The sequence below is a fragment of the Artibeus jamaicensis genome, unplaced genomic scaffold (genome assembly GCF_021234435.1).
Source record: "Artibeus jamaicensis isolate MK-2021 breed Jamaican fruit bat unplaced genomic scaffold, CSHL_Jam_final scaffold_474, whole genome shotgun sequence".
NCBI lineage: Eukaryota > Metazoa > Chordata > Mammalia > Chiroptera > Phyllostomidae > Artibeus > Artibeus jamaicensis.
In genome coordinates, this window is record NW_026522046.1 from 27492850 (window position 1) to 27509849 (window position 17000).

Below are 17000 nucleotides of genomic sequence, written 5' to 3' on the forward strand. Positions count from 1 at the left end.
GAACAGCCTATTCTGTATTAAAAAATTCTGTGCACAAGAAATGCGGAGTCCATAGCTGTGCATCATGCTAACTACACATGAGCTACTGCTGACGGCCAGGTGGATCTGTCCCCGAGGCTTTCTAATACAGCAAACGTACTTTTGACCCAGGCACCTTCTGTCTGCTGAACTTTCTTGCTCATACCTCCACTCTGATCATTATAACAACACCACCATAGGCAAGGGCAATGTGGCTGAGAGCGAGAACTGGTCACATGAACACAGCAAGCCCGGAGATTCAGGTAGCCAGGTCCCTCCACCTGCTTGTACTCTATCCTAACTGTTTCATTGCCCCTGTCTCTTTGCCCTTGACCCTCTCTCACTGTGCTTTTTTACTTGGTGGAATAAACCATGTGATTCATGCATCTTAATTTGTTGTGTGAGCCTTTCTGTTTTGGAACTTCTATGATTATCTGGTAACGGACTCGGAGGCTACGAATGCATCAAGGTCACTTCCCACATGACAAGTTTACAGCAGGACCATGCGAACAGTAGCAACAAAAGAATGATAGCTCGAGCTTTCTGAATAATTTTGTGCTATGTACTAAGCAACATTCTAAGCATCTTGTATATTTTATCTCAAATAATCCTATTGATTCCATAGAATAAATATTATTACTTGCATTTTACAGATAAGTCAACTGAAGTTAAGAGAAGTTAAATAACTTGGCTAAGATCACATAATTAGTAAGAAATAGAAAGATGATTTGAATTAGGGTCTGACTGATTCCCAAGTCCTACCCTTCCTATCTGGGGGGAGGCCAAGCTATCCCCCCTATATCTTTCTCAGTTAGATCTCCCTTGGACACCCTATCCAAAATCTACCTCCGTACTGCCTATCCTTCTCCCAGGATTTTTTTCTCCACACTATTATGACCATCTAATGTAACTTTTACTAATTTAATTTCTGTCTCTCCCACAAGAATGTAATTTCAATAAGGGCAGGATGCTTGCCTGATTTATTAGCTTCAGCTTCTTCCAGGGCTAGGCACATAGTAGACATTCAATGAATATCAATTGGCTAAATAGTGAATCCCAGTATTTAGTTTTTTTCTAGATATACATTTGAGAATGAAGTCACAGGCTCAAGATTGCCTTTTGACTAAATATATTAACTCTGAGAAATGTATAGTTACATTAACATTAAAGAGAATGGAGAATTTCAGAACAAAATTCCAGGAAGAAAAAATAGGCTAGAAAAAAATTCCTACCATGGCTGGTGTGACTCAGTGAATTGAGCACAAGCCTGCAAACTGAAAGGTGGTGGGTTCGATTCCCAGTCAGGGTACACAGCTGGGTTGCAGGCCACGTCCCCAGCTGGGGGTGTGCGAGAGGCAACCAATCCATGTATCTCTCACACAGGATGTTTCTCTCCTTTTCTTTTTCCCTCCCTTCCCCTTTCTGTAACAATAAATAAACAAAATCCTTAAAAAATTCCATTGCTAACTCTGAATCTTGATTCCTCCTTGGCCTCACCAGAGAACCCAGGTTGGCCCCACAGCTAGGCCACCTTCCTTTTCATCACATTATGGTTTCAGGGCCTTCAACTTCCCCTGTGGTTACCTCTGAGGAGAGGCCCAGGAGTTTGGTACGCCTATGTACTACGTGGAACATTCTAGAACGGGGCTATGTTTGTTCCCCGGCTGTGGGTGAGGTGCTGGACTCACACTGTTAACTCGCTCCAAAGTCACCTCACATGTCACCTCCATTTTCAGCTGAGGACATGGAGCCTCAGTGAGGACAGTAACTTGCCCGTGGTGTATAGTTTAGCAGGTACAAAGCCAGGCTTTGAAGCCGTGTTCATCCTTCTCCCCCTAGTCCACTGGGCAGAAATATTGTTCCAATGAGAAAGAGACTCCCAATAAACAGAAACATGAGATTTTCTAAAAAGCCTCACCAGAGACTGAAAAAACCCAAAATGAACCCAGCCAGCCCTCAGTGTCAGTTCTTAGAATGGACGGAAAGAATTTCTCTATGATAGGGCTCGCTATTTTGTAAAGGATAAAACATCTGAATTGGTTGAAAGTAGCAGTAAAATTATCGGTAAATTCACAGTTAAAATAGAAACAAAACTGAATTCGTAAAATTGGAACACATTTTTTTTTCTACAGGCTTGGTAGAGTTTGGCTCATTTTCTTGAATATGAAAATCATTTTCTCGAAATTAATTTCTTGGAAACTCAGCTGTCTCAGCCTTTCAAGCCAGGAGGTTAAATTGGTCTGACAGATACCAGAGGCCCTCAGGAGCATCCTGGCCAGAGTCATAAGTGAAATGTGTTAGATAATTTTAATTTGATATAGTAACCCTCAGGGACAACTGAACTGCCAGAGAATCATCCCTCCATTCACTTCTGCACACTCAGATATCAATCAGATTCCTAGGGAACGATCCAGCACCTGGATGCTGCCGCTCTTGCAGATGAAGAGAAATGGAATGCAAGAGTGTCCTGGGGCCGCTTGCCAGCAGCCCATCCTTCTCCATATCACCCTGAAATGTGCTGAATAAGAATAAATATCAGAACGGTCACAGATGCTAGGAAAACAGAATAGGTTTTCAGGCAGGAAAAGTTAAGCTGTGTCTTTGATTTTAGAGTTTCATTTATTCAGTTGCTCAAACACTTCTTCCCTCCTCCACTCCATTTTTCTATAAATAATTTATTGAGCAACTGCGATGTGTCTGGTGCTCTGCTAGACTGGAAATCAAGTTCATAGACTTATGTGGTTAAATACTGTAGCCACATGTAGCTATTAAGCAGTTGAAAAGTGGCTGATCCAAATTAAGATGTGCTATAATTGTGAAATATATAACAGACTTCAAAAGACTTACTATGAAAAAAAATCGAAAATATCTCATGAATAATTTTTATAATGATTACATGTTAAAATAATGTTTTTAACATATTGAGTTACATTAAAATATATATTTACGAGTAGTTTCACCTGTTTTGTTTTTTAATATACCTAATAAAAATTTAAAATGCATATGTGGTTTTCACAATATTTCTATTGGACAGCACTGTTATGTACTATTTATAAGAGATTTCTTCCTGATACTGTTATTATTGCGACAAGTTGAGGGTGGCTTTCTGGTAAAAATACCTAAAGGCAAAAGGGAGGATCCAGTGTGATTAGATGATATTTCTAGGTTTTAGGTCATTAAATTTTTGTGCTGAAGATTTTATTTTTGTTGCTACATTTCTAGATCCAGCGTTCTGGAATTTTAAAAGTGTAGGAATATTGGGGTGCTCAGTATTTGCCACTTCCTGGTATTTCCCGGGCTGTCACGGGGCACCCCAGATTCCTGAGTGTGCGCACATGGTAACACTGGGGAAGCGGCCGAGAAAGAAGTCAGTGGAGAATGGGTTGTTCGATACAGTGATGTTGTGGGAATGAAGCTAACTGTCATCTCATCTCTTTTATTTGAAATAGGACATCTGGGTTGTTTTATGTCTGCATTGACTGCTAGAAGAAAAAAATAAATTGAACTGTAATTGGTTGGGAATAATATCTAATGAATCAGAAAATACCTGAGATTAACTAGCTTCAGCAAAATGCTCTAAGTAAAGTTAGAAAGCTCAATTCCAAGTGTTTTTCTTTTAAGATTTTATTTATTTATCTTTAGAGGGGAAGGGAAGGAGAGAGGGAGAGAAATATCAATGTGTGGTTGCCTCTCATGTGGCCCCTGTTGAGAACTGGACTGCAACTCAGGCATGTGCCCTGACTGGGAATCGAATCGAAATCCTCAGGGTCACAGACCCGCACTCAATCCACTGAGCTACACCAGCCAGGGCCCAGGTGTTTTTTAAATTAAATTTTAATTTAAAAATCATCATATTCTCAGATCAACAAATTAGTGGGCGTCCTTCCTTCATTTTTATAAAGCTACATAAACTAAAATTGTTTTCCTCTTTTGGTACATTGTTTATAACCTCCTTTCCTGCCTACAATCATGCTCAGTCACTTCCTCCCTGGAACAGTGAGAAGAGAATTGATGAAGAAATTAGCCCGGCACTTGGGAATGACAAAAAACAGTCCCTGCCCCCCACCCCCCAAAAAAACAACTCCTAGTGCAGGTTCTCAGACACTCAAATGCTGCCTGTCTATCCCTGTCTGGCATGACTTGTTGGAATGAACTTTCTCTTGTCTAATGAGCTCGAGAGAAGATATTAAAATACACATTGAGAATTTCTGGAAATGAGAGAATTAAGAATATGAGTATCATAGAGCATGAGGAACTGCCCATGGCTCCCTTGGGAAGAACACAGCAGCATAAGAAAGAAGACATGAACGACAGGCCGATTTTTCCCCGGGACGGAAAACATGCCATCCACGCCGGATATGCTGCATCTCTGCTACATCTGTCTCTTGTAGCAGAGACAGATGGGATGGCAGCTGCCGTGAAAGGAAAAATGACTTACTACTAGGTGAACCAGAAAAAGTAAACAAGGAAAGAGGGAAAAGGACAACAGAAAAGGACACGAGTTCCCCTCTGGTGTCCGGAAGGTCTTCCTATTGCTGTAAAAGTTCTAATTGTCTTCCACAGTGTTGCAAATGAAGTGTCCTTTCTTCACTGAGTGCTTCACTGAGAATTCTTTTCAGAGGACTCACTTTTTAGCTATTCGTTTTCTAAGGAAGAAGGGAAGGCAACAACTCATTGGATATATGATGCCAATACATTGTGAAGAAGCTGCTATTGCTAATCTTTTCCTGGCTCAATTGGTTGCTATATGATAAGTCTAAACTGGAGTTTATTTTAGAAATGTTTTCAATTAACATCTTTTCATGGTGAAAATTAGACGAGATTAGCAAGATCACATGCATTCAGGGTGGTATGGCCATAGACTCATGGTGCAAATTAAATGAGATTGGCATTTTAATAAGTTTAAACCAAAGTTGTTCAAAATGTGCCTTAGAAAGCGGGCTGGCCTCTCTCATTAGGTCCGCCTGGGTTTAAAATGGGAGTTACAGCACAACTCTAAGTTGGTTTTGTGCCGAGGCTCCCAGAGTTGTCAGGGAATGGCTGAAACCAGTGAGAGGGATCTGCCAGTGCTAAGGGTCTGTGATAAGCTACCCGGCACTCACATATAGTATAGCGCCAACGTGTGCAGATTTAATGTATGAAAATTCAGCAATACGCACTTGCCAGCCACTGTTACCTCACTTATATTAGACAGAAGTGGTCCTAATTGAGCCTAAAATTGCCATTGAGTTGCTGAAATGAGAAAACTATGTGTAGAATGTTGGAAATTTTGTAGCTATTACAAAAAATAGTGGACAAGTATCTAGTGATGGTTTTGTCACTATATTTGGAGAGGAAATTGAATAATTCATTAAACAGAATAACATTGACTAAAAAATTACTGTAGGGTTTTCAAGAGCAATTCTGATTACACATAACATTTACTTCCTATATTATTTTTAGAAACATTATCAGCCCCACCTAAGCTAGGCCCCACTGTACAAGTACAGCTTCGACTGACGTATACACACACATGATTTACAAAGTCACTGCCAGAATGAGTCTTAACCACAGTGTGGAACCTGGCAACAGCATAGACGCCATTCTCGCCATTTTTAGAGGAGCAAACACAGACAAGGCTGCCTGCGAATCCCTGTCTATTTCCTATTTCTTCTTCTCTCTATTGCCCAGGTCAGTGCTTTTGTCTGGTATAGAGAAGTAGAAAAGACAAAATATAGAGAATGAGTTTCCAGAGATGAGTATCACACTATCATTTCCATCGGGCCCACCTTGGAACAAATGGGTCCATGAGGTTTGAGCACATTTTCTGAAAGCTAGGGAGAAATCACAGGGAAGCTATTTCAACCTGGAGCCAGTCCTATGTGAGGAAATTGCTTGTGGCGTATCCCTGCTAAGTCATCCCAGACCCAGAGCCTGATGGGCTCAGAGCCTGATGGGCCAGTGAGGAGTGGGTCCGCTCCTCAATGGGAGTGGGGGACGGAAGGCTGCATTGCAGCTGGACGTACTTGGCTGATTGCCACAGAGCCATGCTCCTGGACCTACTCAACAAGTGCAAATTTTCCAGTAGGCCTCTGACCTTGGACTCATGATAAAAAAGCTTCCTATTCCACTTCATAGAATTTTCTACAAAGAAATAAAGGGAACCATAAATTCCAACAGAGGGAGACAATGCTGCAGTTCTTACAAAAAAAAAAAAAAAAAGAAAAACAATTTGAAGCATCCTTCTAATACATTTCTACAGTGTTTATACAACAGACACCATTATCTTATCTGTATCATACAGTTTGGCTCCCAATTGAGAATTTCCTCCTTCTATAGGTACATAAAGCAAATTATAAAATTATTTGAGAGACTACTACATTATATCCCTAAAGTTAAAGATATGAGTAGAACAGGCAAAATGAGGGAAAAAAGACTGAAAAATTCCAGGTGTTCTTTTACCCTGTGAATTGTATAATTACCAAGGACACATTTCCAAAAGAAAACAGTGCCTAAGGCCTTAAAATGGGAAGCAACGTCCGTCTTTCACAGCCCCCACGAAATAGCATTTTACCTGACACTCTCACTCACCGAGAGAGCTTCAGCATTCTGTTTTCATGTTTCACTGAGAACAGCATGACACCATATTATCCTTATAATAACCACTTCTTAGACTAAGAACATTTACAATTTACTATATCAAACGCCCATTCTTTGCTTTGATAAAAAGATGTGTTTTATGTCATTTCCATGGACAATTTCTTATTATGAATTTCCAACACTGATACTGCTTTATAATAAATTCCTAATTTACTCAGAATCAAGAGAGGAGAAAACTCTAGGAGAATATCATATATTGGTCAGAAAAGCAACCTGCAGGAAAATCAATATGTACTTTGATCATTAAAACCTTTATAATTTCTGGCCCTGGCTGGCATAGCTCAGTAGATTGAGTGTGGGCTGTGAACCAAAGTGTTGCTGGTTTGATTCCCAGTCAGGGCACGTGCCTGGGTTGCAGGCCAGGCCCCCACTTGGGGGCACACAAGAGGCAACCACACATTGATGTTTCTCTCCTTCCTTTCCTCTCTCTCTAAATATAAAATAAAAATACAAAAAAACCTTTATAACTTCTAGAGCCCAGTAACAAGAATCAATCTTTATAGAACCTGATGTATAATAATATCCTGAACTACTTTTTGAATCATCAAAAACAAATTCATCTTCACTATAATTTTATGTTGATTACTCTAGCCCAACTCTTTGCAAATGTATAAATCTATGTCATATTGTCGACCTCAAATAACAAGAACATTCTTTTTTCCCCCTCTTTTTCACAAATATTTTTATTTTTATTTGCCTTCGGTAGATAATAATTCATGATTGTAAAACTCAATTAACTAGAGCATTCTTTTCCTTTTTTTAAATTGATTTTACAGAGAGAGAGAAAAACATTGTTGTTCTACTTACTCATACATTCATTGGTTGTTCCCTGTATGTCTCCTGACTGGGGATTGAACCTGCAACCATGGTGTATCAGGACAACACTCTAATCAGCTGAGCTAGCTGGTCAGGGCCTTGGACATTCTTTTTAGTTTATCTTCATAAGTTATCTTTTTTCTTAATAATCCTAGGTAGGTTCCATAAATAAATACAAAGTGAAGAAAATCTGTTTCAGGAATGTTCTGAAAGCTTCTACAAGAGATGCCTAAACGATTGTCTTCAAATAGTTGTCATGGAAAGGAAATAAAATGTTGAAGCTCCTTGAGAATCAAAAACTAAATTGCAATGAAGAGTCTCATTTTGAATAGTGGTCCCCATGAAACCTCTGCTCATGGTCCCACCTAGCACTTATTACAACAGACTGGAAAGTAATCAGACCTAGAGTCATTGTAAAATAGGAAGCCCCCTCAGATGACTTACCTCAAATAATGATGGCTGGGCTATAAACTCCCCTTCCAATTAGTTTTATTGTTTTAGTTGATGGGATCACAGAAGTGAAATGAACCTGGAAAAAGTGAGCACTGTACCCAGCAGGAGCCACGATTCCAATGCCTGCAACTACTTAAAAAAATAATGAAGATGCAGGATGCTGAGTATTGGCTGTGTGGATGAACGCTGAGGCTGAAAGACATCGGCTGGAAAGTTTTTATTTTTCATTTTCAGTCAAATCAGGCTGACTGTATTTCACTTCTTCCTGTGAGCGGAAGAAGTCATCAAGCGAGAAGCAATGGCTCCTTCGGGACATTTCTGTACTCACCTTCCATGGGGGTGTTGCTGTCCGGCCGGTTCGCGAAGACCACGTCCACGTACTCCAGCTGCAGCCTCTGGAGGGAGCCCTTCAACCCTGGGACCAGAAGCAGGACAAACCATAAGAAAAAGCCCAAATAAGAGCACTATTAAGAAAGGGCTGAAGTTTGGTTATGTTTAAGGATTTCCATTTAAAAAAAATATTAGTTTCAAAAATGCATTGAATACAGTGATATGTTAATTGACCATTGAAACCTTGTAAAACTCCGTGAGAGGATTATTTTGTCCTCAACAAAGAAAAGTGATAGAAATTTCTCAGTGCTACTAGTCCACACCACACCAGAAAATGCATACTTAGTGATAATCTTGCACAGTGACTCATGAGTGGCAGTATCCAGGGCAAAGTTTAGAATAAAAAGCAGCCTAAGAGTTTCTTCTTGAAAAATGCAAATTAATGTCATGTGTTGTATTACATTATTAATGAGCTTATAATGGGATGCACGGAAAATAATAGTAATATAAATCAGAAATGTGACTTCCAACCTCACAGGAATAAGGAGGTTGGCACACGAGGGCATCACTCAACATCTCACTTGTTTGAACAAACTTCCAAGAACCTTAATGATAGTTGAGCTCTACCATTTCCATTATTCTCTATTCTTTGGGGGAGAAACAAAAATACTGGAAGCTATAAAGACTGAAGAAGTAACATAAAGGACAGAGTGAGAGTGTAGAACAGAATCTGGAACCCATAATCTGTGTTTCATCCCTAACCATTTGGACACGTTCCTGTAAGGATTCAGAAAACACCTATTTAATTTCAGTAAAATTAACACTTCCCTGAAATAGCACATATTATATATAATATTATACAACCAAAAGGATGACAGTGTTCAAGAGTCATTTTATCTCATTTCCAGGAGGCACGGCATTTCCTTATCAGCCTGTTTAATTCCTCAGAAAGACCGGAGGTTTTCCTCTTTTTATTATAGGCATAAAATTAATTGCATGTTAAATGAAGCTCTTATAAATTTAAATTCGGCTCATTTAAATTTGAGTTCTCAAACTGGTTTATTGGCCAGTCACAATTACCTTTCTGACAGGAAAATAGAGTGCTTGAATATAGTTACGGAAATATTTTTTACTCATTGAGAAAGGACTGTCCTCGGCGGCAACTTGTTAAAAGGAGCGCTGATGAAGAGATCAGGGCAGACAGGTAGTACCAGGTCTAATGCCTGCTCTGAAAAAGCCGTGGTGACTTTCAGGCTCAGGGTATTACCAGCTACTTCAAGAGGCAGATGGCAATTACACTTACCTTAAAAAGCACTCTGATATGAGCCACTTTTTGGAAGCAAACATATCCTTGAGGGAGGTAAGGGGAGGACAAGACAGTGAAGCAAACAACTAAATTGGGTGTTGCAAGATTTAAAAGATTGGAAATCTATTCCAGCATGCTGTGTGATCTCACTTGACTTATTCTGCCTTTTTCAAGCGACTCAGTTCTCTGATCTGCAGTGAGGATCACAGTATTCGCTACCTTCAGAATTGCTGCTCCAGAGAGCAAATCAAATCAGTTGTCAAGTGCTTTGTAAATGCAGCGGTCTATAGAAATGTGGTAATTGTAACGGTAGTGGTCACATCTGGAAGGGTTCAGAATGAGAGGTGCCAAAGACTAAATGCCAGAGATTTTCACTAAACTTGCTGGTTTTGGAGGGAGGCATCTAGGGACGTTCTGGCCCATGCCTGGCACTGGACACAATGCAACTCCTTTCTGACGACGGTGCTCTCCCTTCTGCGTCTCTTCTAAGCAGCTCAGCGTGAGCTGAGAATAAGCAGGAGTAGAAACCGTGATTGACCTGGCCCTGTTGTGAGGCTGTGTGATCAGTCATGACTTAAGTCACTTACTCTTCCGGGCAGTAGGCATGTTCTGAATCCCAATTTGATTCTGAAACCGTGCTGGGCTCTCAGAGTATAAGGATATATGGATTGTATTCATCCCCAAGGAGCTAACAGTCATATTAAGAGTATCTATCGACATAGATTCATTATTGAAGTTAATAATGTGTACCCTGAATAATGATGTGAACTGAATATAGAGTCATTGTATTTGATCATTCCTTACCTATAAGTTCTTTCTCTGGAAAGCATAGATTCAAGTGTACTCATGTAAGAAATGATGTGTTGCATCACGTTAGCGATCCCCCCATCTCTACTCTTACTTTGAGGCAGAGTAAAAAGGAGATTGTGCCCCTATGAGACACTATCCACTCACATTGAAAATCTCAAGTCTTCTAACCTGTGATATAAATTGTGGGTTTTACTCTTCATGAGAAAGAAAAACATTGGTTGGGAACTGGAAGGTAAGGAGATGGGAATGAAACAGAGAAGTAATATTTCCCTGAAATATTTAATAGGATAGATTTCCATTTTCAACTGATCATTCAGTGGGGTGAGAATGACCTATAGGGGACAAGAGAGAAAGTAGGGAGGGAGACCACTAAGAACATTACTGCCCCAGATCAAACTTGGACAAAGTTGGTAAAAAGTGTTTAATTTGGGGACAAGTTGTATAAGTAGAAATAAGAGGACGTGCTGGACTGCTGGATATAGAGTTTGGAGATAGAGGACTCAAGGATGACTCAGATTTTTGGCATGAGAAATGAAGTGACTCTTAGTAAAATGAAGAAGTCAACAGAAAAGCAGATTGGGGGAGGTGGTCGTGGGAGCCATTGTAAGTCTGAACAGTGTATCGGTCAACCACTACGTGGAGCTCTTGGCAACTGGATGGACCAGTCCAGCACTCAGGCAGACCTCTATGTGTATGTAGATGAGGAACAGGGTTTGGGATCCAGGGCACTAATTTGGGCTGTGTTGAATGACCTTGCCTATGTGTCTTAGCCTCTCTGGGTCTTAGATTCCTCATCTGCCCAAAGACAATATGGAGCTAGATGAATTTTCTTCTTTGACTTTTCATGTGATTGTAAACCACATCAGGTAGTCCTTTCTCTTCCTATCTGGATACTTTGATCTTGTAAAAATAGCTAAATCATAGCAACAGAAAGACATGTCTCCTTGAGGACTTCTGGCCAAGATGGAGGCATAGGTAGACACACTGTGCCTCCTTGCACAACCAAAAGGACAACAACAAATTTAAAAACAAAAACCAACCAGAACTGCCAGACAATCAAACTGTATGGAAATCTGACAACCAAGGAGTTAAAAAAGAAACATTCATCCAGATCAGTAGAAGGAGTGAAGATGGGCAGTGTGGTGGAGAGGACTCACAGCAAGGTGGCGGCTGGCAGACAGGAGGTCCCATATTCTCGTGCAGATAAATCAGAGGAATCAATTGGGAAGCGAAACAGACCATGCAACCCAGGGTTTCAGTGTGGGGAAATAAAGCTTCAAAACCTCTGATTGAAAAAACCTGTGAGGGTTGAGGCAGTAGGAGAAACTCACAGCCTCACAGTAGAGTTCATTGGAGAGACCCACAGGGTTCTGGAATGTACACAAACCCACCCACCTGGGAATCAGCACCAGAAGAGCCCAATTTGATTGTGGGTAGCGGGGGAGGGGACTGAAAACTGGCAGAGAGTGGAGCAAATGGCACTGTTCCCTCTCAGCCCACTCCAACACATACAGCATCACAAGGCAATTATTTGGGTTTCCCCACCCTGATAAATACCTAAGGCTCCACCCCTTATACATAACAGGCACGTTGAGACAAAATTATGGCCCAAATGAAAGAAAAGGTCAAAGCTCCAGAAAAAATACAACTAAGCCAAGAAGAGATAGCCAACTTATCAGATGCAGAGTTCAAACACTGTTAATCAGGAAGCTCACAGAATTGGTTGAATATGGTTATAAATTAGAGGGGAAAAAAGTGAAATAAAGGAAAATGTACAGGGAACCGACAGTGATGAGAAGGAAACTGGGACTCAAATCAATGGTTTGGAGCAGAAGGAATAAAGAAATATTCAATCAGAACAGAACGAAGAAATAAAAACTCAGAAAAAATTAGAAGAGGCTTAGGAACCTCCAGGACAAGTTTAAACATTCCAACATCTGAATCACAGTGGTGCCAGAAGGAGAAGAGGAAGAGCAAAATATTGAAAACTTATTTGAAAAAAAAAAGAAAGAGTACTCCCCTAATCTAGCAAAGGAAATAGACTTTTAGGAAGTCCAGAAAGCTCAGAGTCCCAAAGAAGTTGGACCCAAGGAAGCACATACCAAGGCACATCATAATTACATCACCTAAGATTAAAGGTAAGGAGAGAATCTTAAAAGCAGCAAGAGAAAAGGAGATAGTTACCTACAAAGGAGTTCCCATAAGACCACCAGCTGATTTCTCAAAAGAGACCTTACAGGCAAGAAGGGGCTGGAAAGAAGTATTCCAAGCCATGAAAGGCAAGGACCTATATCCAAGATTACTCTGCACAGCAAAGCTATTACTGAGAATGGAAGGGTAGATAAAGTGCTTCCCAGATAAGGTAAAGTTAAAGGACTTCATAATCACCTAGCCCTTATTATATGAAATGTTAAAGGAACTTACCTAAGAAAAAGAAAATAAAAGGTATGAACAGTAAAATGACAACAAACTCACAGCTATTAACAACTGAATCTAAAAAACAAAACAAAAACAAACTAAACAAACAACTAGAACAGGAACAGAACCACAAAAATGGAGATCACATGGAGGGTTATCAGCAGAGGAGTGGGACAGGGAGAGAGGGGGAACAGCTACAGAGAATAAGTAGTTTAAATGATAGGTAGAAAATAGACAGGGGGAGGTTAAGAATAGTATAGGAAATGTAGAAGCCAAAGAATTTATATGTACAACCCATTGATTTGAACTAAAGTTAGGGAATGCAGGTGGGAGGGGTATGCAGGGTAGAGGTGAATAAAGGGGGGAAGATGGGGACAACTGTAATAGCATAATCAATTAAATATATTTTTAAAATGTCTCCTTGAGAGCTATTTGGGATTTATTTCCTATAAACAAATTGTCAAGTTGTATTTCCACTTAGCAAATATTTGTTGAGCACTGGCTTGCAGCCAGGTATTGTTCTACGTTTAAGTAGACACACAAAAAATGCATTAACCTTGGCTCCAGAGGGGCATCCTGACAGCTAATGATAACCTAAGGAGGAAAGTGCTCCAGTGTAGTGAGTGCACTTGCTGAAGGCATTTTTGACATTAGCCTGTCCCTGAGCACCAACCCAGTACCTACGGGAGCAAATACAAGAGAAGCAGGGGAAATGCTCCCTGCCCTTGAGGAATGTCTAGAAATGAACTGGCAATTCCTCAAAAGTCCACAAGATAATAAATTATGTTATACAAAGGAAATGGCTTTCAAGTGACAATAGTAAAGAGAAATCTAAGTTCATTTTTCTTTTAGGTTTTGAAGTGTAACAGGAACTGTATTGTTTATAAGGTGATCCTTAAGTCACCTTATAATTTAAGCCTGTTTTACAGGCAACTATCTAAAGACATATGCTCAGTCCAGATTGGCAGAGAAGCCGATCAGGTGCTTAGCGATGCATGTCCAACCATGCAGAGACAAGGAAATCGATAGTCTGGGGATTCTGCAAGGGTTCTATTAAAATATGCTGCACTGCCATCTTTTATACCTACCACACACTTGATTTGCTAGCTAGCTTGAAAGAAAGTTGCCATAAGTAACGTACACAGTTTCCCTATATAATTTTCCAGGTTCTTCTTGGCAGACCTCTTAGTCATGATTTAAGGCACACTCGCTTTTAAATAAAGACTGCACTCTGTTAGAACAATATATGGGCCTGCATCTCCTATTATAAAACTTGATTATCCTGCTGGATAATTTTAGTTACTACGAACATGATACACTGAGAAGAGATTCTGTGGTGAATCCATTTGTTATGAAACTAATTTTTTTTACTGAAAGTCATAAATTATCTTTTTTTGAAAAGATAGTTTAGACAGGAGAGTTTAACATTTGCCATTCATTAAAATAGTTCAAGCACAGCTTTCTCAGATTATTTTCTTTTTCTATTCCTAAAACAATGATGGTTGGTTTGTGTTTTGAATCACATAAGGAAAATGTTGTTTACCTGAAAGGCAAATACAGACTTACACACGGGCCCCATAAAAGCATGAAAATAATTTATTCTTACACTTTGGCTTACCAAACCATTTTTATTCTTTTTTTTAAAATTTATTTATCTTTAGAGGGGAAGGAAAGGAGAGAGGGAGAGAAATATCAACGTGTGGTTGCCTCTCTTGTGTCCCCTGCTGGGAACTGGCCTGCAACCCAGGCATGTGCCCTGACTGAGAATCAAACCGAGATCCTTTGGTTCATAGGCCTGCGCTCAATCCACTGAGCTATACCAGCCAGGGCCATTTTTATTCTTTCATGTTAAATACTAAAGAAATTTTACCCACTGAATTTTAACACTGGCATAAATTTGGGTTTAACAAATGTTTGTGGAATGGTAAATGAATAGATAGACTTTTGGAGTCTGCAAGGCCTTTGGGATTCTAAACGGATATAATTAACCTGTTAGGGAAATTTCTGCCAACCTTGTGAATCTAAGGAGAGTGTTATTCCTAACTGGCTCCAAGGCAAGGACTTTCGGCTCTTTGAAAAGGTCTTTCATATGATTTTTTTCAAAACTACATTATGTACATGTCAAGCTCATTTTACACTTTATAAGCTAACTCTGGTGGCCAAGGTCACCCAGCACACAAGTGGCCTGAACTCTACATGAATCAGGCTTCTGTTTTATCCTTTAAAAGCAGTTCTCAGATGTAATGTGTGTACAAATCTCCAATGTCAAGTCAGGTCACTTTCATCACAGGACAAGTACTAACGAAACCCAAATTTTCTAAATCATTCAAACCTTATTTTGGGTCTTAGAAATCCAATGTCCTTCCCCCTTTTTTCCCTGCAAAATTCACTCAATTCCCTAATTTTAGCCAGCCTAGAAATATCCCTTTTGCTGACTCCCTTGTACTCATGAATGATTTTTGTCTTTGGATGAAACTATGAACTATAAAATAATAGCAATAATAACACCACAATAATAATTGATTACAATTTTTTTCAATCTCAAAAGTTTGAAATTTTGTGGCAAAGTTTGAATCTGGGTCAATTTGAATTTCAGATGAACTGGTTTATCCACCCTGAGAGATTAGTTCCTAAGATAATTCTTGACTTATTTAAAAGGAGAGAGAATTTTCCCTGGTTAGTATGGCTCAGAGGATTGAGTGCTGGCCTGAGAACTAAAAGGTTGCTGGTTTGATTCCCAGTCAGGGCACATGCTTGGGTTGGAGACCAGGTTCTCAGCTGGAGGGTGCTCGAGAGGCAACCACACATTGATGTCTCTCCCTTTCTTTCTCCCTCTCTTCTTACCTCTCTAAAAATAAGTAAATAAAATCTAAATTAAAACAATAAAAGGAGAGCAAAGTCAAGATATTTCTATTAAGTTGCATGAGGCTTCAAGAAAACTGATTTTAAAAAAAGAGAGAATTCTAAAATTATGAACAGATGTGGCTAAATGTTAAAGCAATGCAGGTTCAGTAAAAAGCCCAGTAGCACGCTCTTCTGTTTCTCTTCAATTTTGTTTGTTTGTTGATTGCCAGTATAAACCATTCTCTGGATCTCTTTTTTAATCAATTAGAGTAAAAAGAAAAAGAAAACAGGGACTCTGTGGGCAGCACACTGCTGCTTTGTTTGTTCAGTTTGTTGCTAAAGCCTGCTTCGGCTTATTTCTTACCGACAAACTTTGTCAGATGACACAAGTCAGGAGGGTAGATGCTGGAGCAGGAATGGTAACCATTTGGAGAGACAGGTTGGGTCTGACTTTACAAGGTCAAATTGGACACCAAGGCCTGAGAAGGGATTTTGTTTGGGTGAAGGAATTTGGAAGCTTTCTCTAGTGCTAGAGTGTGGTCATTCATTGCGGCAGCCTGAGAATGTTGCCTACTTAGTAAAGAGTGTCCTCATCGATGGAATGGTGATGAGCAGTTGCACTAGTAAGAACGATAATGATGATGATGATGATGACATTTATTAAGTGTTTATTATATGGCAGACACTGTGCTCAATACAAATAACCTAATTTCAATCTATATATAGTAACATCATAAGGTAGGAATATTTATAGCCTATTCTATAGTCAAGGAAATGCAGACTTAGTGAGGTGAAGTAACATGCACTGAGTCCCCCCAGCTCATAAATGCCAGAGCTGGAACTGAAACCAATGTTTGTTTGATTTCAGAGCTCAAAATGTGTACAAATATTTAAAAAATTAATTAATGAGAATTTCCAAACTCAAACAAAAACTGCAGAAACAACAATCAAATATAATTGTGTATGTATATATGCATGTGTGTATATATATGTGTGTGTGTATACATGTGTGTATATATATATATACATATATATTCCAAGATTTGGCTTCAAAAGTTTCCATTTTAAATTAAATGATTGCATACTGTAACTATTAGTTTTCCAGTAGAAGTCTAAGATATTTCCAAAAAGATAACTTTATAGGTCAGTAAAGATTCCCAACTTCCAAACTGGGATGAATGTCTTCAAATTCAACATTATCTTTCACAGGAGAGAAAAGTTCACAATGAAATGACAGCCTGGGAGAAAATACTGGCAATGCATGTAACCAACAAAGAGTGAGCATCATTAATATACAAAGAACTGCTACATATTAATAAGACCAAGACAAACAGCTCCAAAAAAATAGCCTCAAAATAGGAAGTTA

The 17000-nt window shown here is 39.4% G+C and overlaps 1 protein-coding gene across 2 annotated transcripts in view; it reads right to left on the reverse strand.

Moving 5' to 3' along the window:
- Positions 1-17000, reverse strand: part of KCNAB1 (potassium voltage-gated channel subfamily A regulatory beta subunit 1) — a 306973-nt gene that overhangs the window by 39609 nt on the left and 250364 nt on the right. For both annotated transcript variants that reach the window (XM_053658018.1, XM_037155966.2), the window contains exon 8: positions 8255-8341. In XM_053658018.1, the coding sequence (XP_053513993.1) occupies positions 8255-8341 (87 nt within the window). The remainder of the gene's footprint in view (positions 1-8254; positions 8342-17000) is intronic.